This window comes from Scylla paramamosain, chromosome 2, assembly GCF_035594125.1.
Source record: "Scylla paramamosain isolate STU-SP2022 chromosome 2, ASM3559412v1, whole genome shotgun sequence".
Taxonomy (NCBI): Eukaryota; Metazoa; Arthropoda; class Malacostraca; order Decapoda; family Portunidae; genus Scylla; species Scylla paramamosain.
The window spans coordinates 16248113-16259179 of NC_087152.1; the positions used below are offsets into that span (position 1 = coordinate 16248113).

Sequence of the window (11067 nt, forward strand, 5' to 3'; positions counted from 1 at the left end):
TATATATATATATATATATATATATATATATATATATATATATATATATATATATATATATATATATATATATATATATATATATATATATATATATATATATATATATATATATATATATATATATATATATATATATATATATATATATATATATATATATATATATATATATATATATATATATATATATATATATATATATATATATATATATATATATATATATATATATATATATATATATATATATATATATATATATATATATATATATATATATATATATATATATATATATATATATATATATATATATATATATATATATATATATATATATATATATATATATATATATATATATATATATATATATATATATATATATATATATATATATATATATATATATATATATATATATATATATATATATATATATATATATATATATATATATATATATATATATATATATATATATATATATATATATATATATATATATATATATATATATATATATATATATATATATATATATATATATATATATATATATATATATATATATATATATATATATATATATATATATATATATATATATATATATATATATATATATATATATATATATATATATATATATATATATATATATATATATATATATATATATATATATATATATATATATATATATATATATATATATATATATATATATATATATATATATATATATATATATATATATATATATATATATATATATATATATATATATATATATATATATATATATATATATATATATATATATATATATATATATATATATATATATATATATATATATATATATATATATATATATATATATATATATATATATATATATATATATATATATATATATATATATATATATATATATATATATATATATATATATATATATATATATATATATATATATATATATATATATATATATATATATATATAATAATAATATATAATGATCATAATTATTACAGGTCCCTACAGAGTTCATATATATATATATATATATATATATATATATATATATATATATATATATATATATATATATATATATATATATATATATATATATATATATATATATATATATATATATATATGAACTCTGTAGGGACCTGTAATAATTATGATCATAATTATGGTGAAAAGATAGTATTTCGTAATAACTTATAATTGATAATGTGCACCTCTCAATGAGAAGTAAAATCAGCTGTACAGTGAAGTGTTATGACAAATATTAGTATTTGTATTTCCCGCATCTTATCTGTGGTGATAAGAAGACGGGCACCGCACCACCTCACCTGACGAGCCTCTCACGGAACCCCTTTAAGCACCTTAGCAATCACCTCTGCTGGGCTATGAGCACTGAAATGAGGGTATTGTTCACCAGACATGTGTTTCATAATAACGTGTCTTCTTTGCACGAGCTATTGAAATGCCTAAATGTGTCATAAGTGACGTAGACATTGACTCATCATTCTAACACTTCTGAATGTTGTTCTCTGTTACTGCCCAGCAAGCCCACTCACTGAGTTGCCCTAGTATCAGGAGGCGTGGGCGGACGTGTTCACACAAGCCACTTGGCGGGATTTTCCCATTTGAAATGTCAAAAACTATTTTCTTTTTTTTTTTTTATGTAGGAAGGACACTGGCCAAGGGCAACAAAAATCTAATAAAAAAAATGCCCACTGAAATGCCAGTCCCATAAAAGGGTCAAAGCAGTGGTCAAAAATTGATGAATATGTGTCTTGAAACCTCCCTCTTGAAGGAATTCAAGTCATAGGAAGGTGGAAATACAGAAGCAGGCAGGGAGTTCCAGACTTTACCACAGAAAGGGATGAATGATTGAGAATACTGGTTAACTCTTGCGTTAGAGAGGTGGACAGAATAGGGGTGAGAGAAAGAAGAAAGTCTTGTGCAGCGAGGCCGCGGGAGGAGGGGAGGCATGCAGTTAGCAAGATCAGAAGAGCAGTTAGCATGAAAATAGCAGTAGAAGACAGCTAGATATGCAACATTGCGGCGGTGAGAGAGAGGCTGAAGACAGTCAGTTAGAGGAGAGGAGTTGATGAGACGAAAAGCTTTTGATTCCACCCTGTCTAGAAGAGCAGTATGAGTGGAACCCCCCCAGACATGTGAAGCATACTCCATACATGGACGGATAAGGCCCTTGTGCAGAGTTAGCAGCTGGGGGGTGTGAGAAAAACTGGCGGAGACGTCTCAGAACACCTAACTTCATAGAAGCTGTTTTAGCTAGAGATGAGATGTGAAGTTTCCACTTCAGATTATAAGTAAAGGACAGACCGAGGATGTTCAGTGTAGAAGAGGGGGACAGTTGAGTGTCATTGAAGAAGAGGGGATAGTTGTCTGGAAGGTTGTGTCGAGTTGATAGATGGAGGAATTGAGTTTTTGAGGGATTAAACAATACTAAGTTTGCTCTGCCTCAATCAGAAATTTTAGAAAGATCAGAAGTCAGGCGTTCTGTGGCTTCCCTGCGTGTGAAATATTTACTTCCTGAAGTGTTTGACGTCTATGGAAAGACGTGGAAAAGTGCAGGGTGGTATCATCAGCGTAGGAGTGGATAGGACAAGAAGTTTGGTTATCTAGTTAATGGAATTTCCTTAATAAAGATATCATAATAGTGTTCTTTTTATTCCTATACCATATCAATAGCATTTATATGTTTTATTTAAATATTTGCCTTGAGGCGGGAAAGGATGAGCACATTACTACGTGTTTCCAGCGTGAAATCTACAAGGTAAATTCCGCTTTACGATTGTTCAAATCAGTCAGGACACTTCACGATGCAATGCTGAATTTGCTTTCTGACTGTCTTCTTAAGGGTCTGGCACCATTGGTTCTTTTTTCCAGTTTCGTTGTCCTTAGCCGGAACCTTTCTTATATAAAAGTTACCAACTATATTGGATATTGACAATAAAATAGGAAGCAATGAAAATATCCCTGCGTAGGCAAAAAAATGAAAAACGGGACAATGGTGCCTTCTCAATGGTGGCAGTTGAATACGAGTACAAGCCGACTATGCCAAGGTATTTAAAAGATGCATATATACTAACCGATAGAGATAAGCTTTGCTATTCATGGTGTAGTAATCGCTTAGAACACGGCCGATGAGGGCAGATAAAACACTGTTAGGGAATACCAAACATTATGATAAAGAACTTTGATAACAGACGTGATTGAACTCGTGGTATGGGTAGAGAAATGGGGAATTAATATCAAGGCCAGTATCTGAGCGGACTTCGATTTGAGAAAGTAAGTTTATGGCTGTGATGCAATATGGAAGAGAATGAAAGGGTGGAAAAGAGTTACGTGTACGTTTCGATGTGTTCAGGAGGCACGAGAAAAAGGGAGCGGACAATGTCAAACCTTACCATTCCTCAATGGAAAAAGAAAAGAATATATGTGCAGCAAAATAAATGTGAGAATATTCCCTTCAAAAATCTAAAGGATACAAGCTTGAGGAAACGTAAGGTTATGGTGTCTTATGTTGGCATCTCGTTAGCTTTTATAACATGAGAGAAAGAAGAGTCAAGCTTTCCTCTAAATCTTAAGACGTCTCCTGATAAAATCTAACAACTAATAACTTCTCAACAAATAAGGGGACATCAGACTGAAGAAAATTGCTGAACACAGTCAGTGTGGCACGTTAGTCGACTGTTAACCTTGAAGGGGAAAGGTTCACTTTGCTCTAAAGGTGAAATTTTCCCGTCCATACACACTAGAGACGAACCACAAAGGAATGTCAATCGTATTGAGGCACTGGAAATTTGATCAGGATTCTTTATTATTATTATTGTTGCATTTTTTACCTAATTTCATTAGCCTTTTTTCTCTATACTCCTTGAGTCACGATCTTATTTTGTTTATGTAATATAGCCGAGGGAAGCCTTCATTCTTAAAGCTGGAGGACGGTGCTTTAAGACACAGGAGGAAGTGAGTGCAGAATGTTACTCGACGTACAATCTCGACTGTACCGGGACACACAACAATAGATAGGGCTAAACAGTCAGTGTTACCTACTCGTTCCTTCTCCATAGTGTATACTGGGCCGTAATCGTAGAAGTCCGATGAACACGTCTGTAAGGATGAAGATGGGAGCGAGGAGGGCAATGGCGAGCAAATCGTGAGTGAATAGTGTACGTTAATAGGAATATCTTGAGGTCACAATGCATATGTATGACTTGCTGTCTGTTCTCATATGAGTGTGTGTGTGTGTGTGTGTGTGTAATACATGATTTCAAAGTATCTTTTTTTTTTAATTCTCCAATGCACTTCTGGAGCTGAAGAGGTGTTATAGTTAGTCTATATATGAAAAAAAAAAAAAAAAACAAGTTGACCATTACCTTGAATATTTCACTGACCTAAAAGAAATAAACAAGATAAAAGCCTGCAGCTGTTGTGTCACAGAAGAACCTTACAGTGGACTTTCATTTACACATTACTCATACTGCTGCTGCCTTCCAGGGTCACAGAGACACAGTATATAAGATGAGGGCAAGACAGAAAGAGACAAGCCGTCAGGATGATGCAGAAGCTCGCTGTTTTGTTGGTCTGCCTCTCTGTTGCCGTAAGTACATAGCTTTGCTTATTTTATGAGTGCTATCAGAGCAGTATTAGGTGGACTTAAACTCTTAGCACCAGCAGCACTACAAAGACTGCTTAACAAAACTGTCTTGAGAGAGGAGATTACAAATAAGAACATAAAAACATAAGAACTGTAAAAAGGCCAGCCTTCCAGCAGAAAACATCAATAGTTGTAAGGCAAGAATATTTCTGTTTGACGATTATATACAATAGAATCATAGTTATAATTCAAAATCAGATAAGGTAAAAATGTCAGTATTTACAATTTAACTTGTAATTGATATCCTCATCACACAGAGTGGCAACCCCGCCGCCGGGAAGCCATGGCACTGGAAGTCCCGCATGCCGGTGCTGGATGCTAACGGCTCCTTCAAGCCCTCCGGTAAGTCCCCAAGCGTCTTGCTCCTGTCGGCTTTCGACTAAACGCAAAGCTAGTAATATTATTTGGCCTCCTTATCATATAGCTCAGGTTTCACAAGAAATAAACGTTGTTTTTAATTCCACGTTTGTGCCAGGGCGTATCGTGGGCGGCACAGAGGCGACGCCCCACTCGTGGCCCCACCAGGTGGCTCTCTTCATTGACAGCATGTACTTCTGCGGCGGCTCTCTCATCTCCAACGAGTGGGTGCTGACTGCTGCTCACTGCACTGATGGGTTAGTCATCATAGTTTTCGTGTATTGCACGTATATGTCATCAAAATTATTAACAATATTAACCGCATTTTTACAGCGTATACTCGTACTTAACAGAGTTGTATCACTATTATTAGCTTTCCTATTTCCTTATTTTCTCTGTATTTTTCAGTGCGAGAAGTATTGAGGTCGTGATGGGTGCTCACAACATCAGGCTTGAGGAATCGTCACAGGTCTCCGTGCGCACAACTGACTACTTCGTGCACGAGGAATGGAACCCCTCGACACTCAGCAACGACGTGTCCGTCATCAGGCTGCCAAGCCCCGTCACGTTCAACGGTGATACCACGTGGAGGCTCTCTCTCTCTCTCTCTCTCTCTCTCTCTCTCTCTCTCTCTCTCTCTCTCTCTCTCTCTCTCTGGCAAATGTCGTCGTCATTTATTAGAAATTCTAGTTGGTAAAATCTACCTTTCTCATATATTATATTCTATCAATCTGGAACACGATTTTTGTCCTTTCCTCAGGATACATCAACAAAGTGGCGCTGCCCAGGAGCGACTTGAATGTTGGCGACACAGTCACTCCCACCGGCTGGGGAAAGAACTCCGACCGTATGACACCTCTATTTCTTGCACCTTGATATAACTTGATTGTCAAATACGCATGACGTAATGACACAAGCCACTCAGTAAGCAAAAATACAGTAAAGCCATCTCCACACAGTTGCCGGAGGAATCACTGACAAGCTGAGGCAAGTGAGCAACAAGATCATCACTGTTTCCGACTGTGAGGCCGTGTACGGTTCCATCATTGATCACAGGATTGTCTGTACCTCGACCACTGGCGGCAAGGGAACCTGCAACGTAAGAACCTTTCCTCCCGTGTCTGTCTAACAAGTGTCTTATGCTCAGAGGATGCTTAGAGAATGCCGCTATTGTTTAATTACTTATTGAATTTCACTTTTCAGGGTGATTCTGGTGGACCACTGAACAAGAACGGGAAAACCTACGGCATCACCTCCTTCGTGGCTTCTGCAGGCTGTGAGTCAGGCCTGCCCGACGGCTTCACTCGTATCGTGGAATTCCTCGACTGGATCGAAAAGAAGACTGGCGTTGTGCCTCAGTAACGCTCACCAACAGTCGAGTTTTCCACTTCATTTTTTCTACTTAACTCTTCTACTTTTCACAATATTCTCCTGTCACACAATTTGATATTCATTCCTTTGTCATTTCTATCAAAAAATGGCTTTACTACTTAATAAAAGAGTAGAATAGACTAAATATTGTTGTTATACTATAAGGCGAAGTAAATTCATATCCTGATGGTCGGTACGTATTTTAAGCACAAATAAATAGCCAAGTTGCCCACAGTGACTGAACTAATTCACTGAACAAAATACGACTATCAAATGAAAAAAAAAAAAAGAGATGGTAAGTTTATGATGCAGCAATCCTTAAAAGCATTTAAAAGTTTCACCAGAACCTGTTAAGATTAATAGAAAGAAAACGCTGAAACACTTAAGATTGCCGCCTCCAGGTGCTCATTTATCGACAAGAGTTTACACGGGAACACAGAGGAACACAAGGAAAACAAGGGAACGTAAGAAGCACAAAGGGACACAACGCAGCGGCTGGTCCTCACGAGACTTTTTTTTTTTTTTTATGCAGGAGGAACACTGGCCAAGGGCAACAAAAGTCCAATAAAAAAAAAAAAAAATGCCCACTGAAATGCCAGTCCCATAAAAGGGTCCAAAGTGGTAGTCAAAAATTGAAGGATAAGTGTCTTGAAACCTCCCTCTTGAAGGAATCCAAGTCATAGGAAGGTGGAAATACAGAAGCAGGCAGGGAGTTCCAGACTTTACCACAGAAAGGGATGAATGATTTAGAATACTAGTTAACTCTTGCGTTAGAGAGGTGGACAGGTTACGGGTGAGAAAAAGAAGGTCTTGTGCAGCGAGGCCGCGGGAGGAGGGGAGGCATGCAGTTAGCAAGATCAGAAGAGCAGTTAGCATGAAAATAGCGGTAGAAGACAGCTAGAGATGCAACATTGCGGCGATGAGAGAGAGGCTGAAGACAGTCAGTTAGAGGAGAGGAGTTGATGAGACGAAAAGCTTTTGATTCTATCCTGTCTAGAAGAGCAGTATGAGTGGAAACCCCCAGACATGTGAAGCATACTCCATACATGGACGGATAAGGCCCTTGTGCAGAGTTAGCAGCTGGGGGTGTGAGAAAAACTGGCGGAGACGTCTCAGAACACCTAACTTCATAGAAGCTGTTTTAGCTAGAGATGAGATGTGAAGTTTCCACTTCAGATTATAAGTAAAGGACAGACCGAGGATGTTCTGTGTACAAGAGGGGGACAGTTGAGTGTCATTGAAGAAGAGGGGATAGTTGTTTGGAAGGTTGTTTCGAGTTGATAGATGAAGGAATTGAGTTTTTGAGGCATTGAACAATATTAAGTTTGCTCTGCTACAATCAGAAATTTTTTGAAAGATCAGAAGTCAAGCGTTCTGTGGCTTCCCTGCGTGAAATGTTTACTTCCTGAAGGGTTGGACTCTATGAAAAGACGTGGAAAAGTGCAGGGTGGTATCATCAGCGTAGGAGTGGATAGGACAAGAAGTTTGGTTTTGAAGATCATTAATGAATAATAAGAGAGTGGGTGACAGGACAGAACCCTGAGGAACACCACTGTTAATAGATTTAGGAGAAGAACAGTGACCGTCTACCACAGCAGCAATAGAACGGTCAGAAAGGAAACTTGAGATGAAGTTACAGAGAGAAGGATAGAAGCTGTAGGAGGGTAATTTGGAAATCAAAGCTTTGTACCAGACTCTATTAAAAGCTTTTGATATGTCCAAGGCAACAGCAAAAGTTTCACTAAAATCTCTAAAAGAGGATGGCCAAGACTCAGTAAGGAAAGCCAGAAGATCACCAGAACCCATACTGGCGATCAGATAGAAGGTTGTGAAGTGATAGATCTTTAAGAATCTTCCTGTTGAGGATAGATTGAAAAAACTTTAGATAGGCAGGAAATTAAAGCAATAGGACGGTAGTTTGAGGGATTAGAACGGTCATACTTTTAAGAAACAGGCTGAATGTAGGCATTCACGTTATACGTTAGAGACACATTACAGTGTTGTATTAACAGTAGAATTAAAACAGATAACAAAGGAGAGTCGATATGGGTAGATATTTAGGAAGAATCACACTCAGTAGTACTGGGAGTAGTGTACAGACCACCGACCAGTACAAAGGAAATTAACACCTCACTGTGGCAGGAAATAAATAGAGCAGGCAGGTACAGTCAGGTATGTGTGGTAGGAGATTTTAATTTTAGGAATATAGATTGGAGTCTGATGGTGGGTGACAAGGAAGCAGAGGAATTTCTTAAGGTTATTCAGGATAATTTTTTTAAAACAGGTAGTCGGAGTACCCACAAGGGGGTATAATATTCTAGATTTAATTCTTACTAAAAGGGAGGAAGCAGTCACGCAGGTAGAGGTTGGAGGACAGCTAGGTAACAGTGACCATAGGGAAATTAGTTATAATTTAAAATGGGAAGAAACTTTTAGAAGCAAAAACACTAGTAAAGTACCTGACTTTAGGAGAGCAGATTTTGAGGAATTAAAAAGGTACCTCCAAGGAGTTGACTAGTAACAGATGCATGGTGAGGTCAGGTCCGGGACGGAGTTGAGAGAGATAAGGCAAGATGAGAGAGGTGAGGTGAGGCGTGAGGGTGTAAGACAAGAGGAGGGAAAATGTGTCCGGAAGGGGCGGAGGAGAGAGGGAGGGGGAGATAGGTGTGAGTATGCTGGAATGTCAGGTCATGCTGAAATGAGAGGGGTGAGGTCGAGCCGAGTAGATGAGGGAGTGGAGAGGATGGTAGGGACCGAGATGAGGGGATTAGGTGAAGTAAATGTAGATGAAATGTATAAATATTTCGTAAAGTTCATACAGGTCACTTAGCAAATATCCCGTATAGGGCAATAAGATCACAGAAAAATAACCCTAAATGGATGACTGCTTGGTTAAAACATTACATAGGGCGTAAGAGAAGTACATATGAGAGATTAAGGGCAGGTGAAGAAGTTTTAAGGTCACAATATAATGAATTAGTTAGAACAGTCAGGAAGTTAACGAGGAAAACTAGGGGCAATTATGAATTAAAGGTAGCCAGCCAGGCGAAGACGGACCCCAAGGGATTTTATCAGGTATACAGGACGAAGAATAAGGATACTATAGGTCCATTAAAGGCAGCAGATGGGGAGCTGGTTAGTTCTGGGGAGGAGATTAGTAAACTTCTGAATGAGTATTTCTTAACTGTCTTCACCCAGAAAAACATGCAGGATATGCCAGATAGTGAACAGATGCATAGAGCAGATATTGTTCAATGCCTCAAAAACTCAATTCCTCCATCTATCAACTCGACACAATCTTCCAGAAAACTATCCCCTCTTCTTCAGTGACACTCAACTGTCCCCCTCTTCTACACTGAACATCCTCAGTCTGTCCTTTACTTATAATCTGTAGTGTCAACTTCACATCTCATCTCTAGCTAAAACAGCTTCTATGAAGTTAGGTGTTCCGAGACGTCTCCGTCAGTTTTTCTCACATCCCCAGCTGCTAACTCTGTACAAGGGCCTTATCCGTCCATGTATGGAGTATGCTTCACATGTCTGGGGGGGTTTCACTCATACTGCTCTTCTAGACAGGGTGGAATCAAAAGCTTTTCGTCTCATCAACTCCTCTCCTCTAACTGACTGTCTTCAGCCTCTCTCTCACCGCCGCAATGTTGCATATCTAGCTGTCTTCTACTGCTATTTTCATGCTAACTGCTCTTCTGATCTTGCTAACTGCATGCCTCCCCTCCTTCCGCGGCCTCGCTGCACAAGACTTTCTTCTTTCTCTCACCCCTATTCTGTCCACCTCTCTAACGCAAGAGTTAACCAGTATTCTCAATCATTCATCCCTTTCTGTGGTAAAGTCTGGAACTCCCTGCCTGCTTCTGTATTTCCACTTCCTATGACTTGTATTCCTTCAAGAGGGAGGTTTCAAGACACTTATTCATCAATTTTTGACCACTGCTTTGACCCTTTTATGGGACTTGCATTTCAGTGGGCATTTTTTTTATTAGATTTTTGTTGCCCTTGGCCAGTGTCCTTCCTACATAAAAAAAAAAAAAAAGATGAGCATGAGCTGACAGATATTTCCATAACTAGGGAGATAGTGGAACAGAAGATAGATAGACTAAAAAAGTTCAAGACACCAGGACCAGATGAAATATATCCCAGAGTACTTAAGGAATGCAAAGAGGTTATTAGTGAGCCGTTAGTTTCTGTCTTTAGGAAATCACTTGAGTCAGGCACCAGTAATGTGGAGGCAGGCTAATGTAGTACCCATCATTAAGAAAGGAGATAAAACTTTAGCGTCTAACTATAAACCTGTCAGCTTAACTTCAGTTGTAGGTGAAATATTAGAGTCAATAACAGCGAGGAACATTAGGGAACATTTAGACAAACCTAACTTGATAAATCAGTCACAGCATGGCTTCACGAAGGGGAAGTCTTGCCTGACAAACTTGTTAAGTTTTTACTGTAAAGTCTACGAGGCAGTAGATAATGGTGATAGTTATGACATCTTATATCTGGACTTTAGTAAAGCATTTGACAAGGTACCCCATCAAAGGCTCCTGAGAAAGGTTAGGGCACACGGGATAGATGGGAAGGTGTTAGGCTGGATAGGGTCATGGCTTAGCGAC

At 37.6% G+C, this 11067-nt stretch overlaps 1 protein-coding gene across 1 annotated transcript; it reads left to right on the forward strand.

The window, feature by feature from the left end:
• Positions 1 to 4571: 4571 nt before the first annotated feature.
• Positions 4572 to 6590, forward strand: LOC135111000 (chymotrypsin BII-like). The gene is made up of 7 exons (XM_064023850.1): positions 4572 to 4660; positions 4975 to 5059; positions 5193 to 5331; positions 5483 to 5649; positions 5835 to 5921; positions 6034 to 6173; positions 6278 to 6590. The coding sequence occupies exons 1-7, from the start codon at positions 4616 to 4618 to the stop codon at positions 6434 to 6436; spliced, it is 822 nt and encodes a 273-aa protein (XP_063879920.1). The 5' UTR covers positions 4572 to 4615; the 3' UTR covers positions 6437 to 6590.
• The last annotated feature ends 4477 nt before the right edge of the window (positions 6591 to 11067 follow it).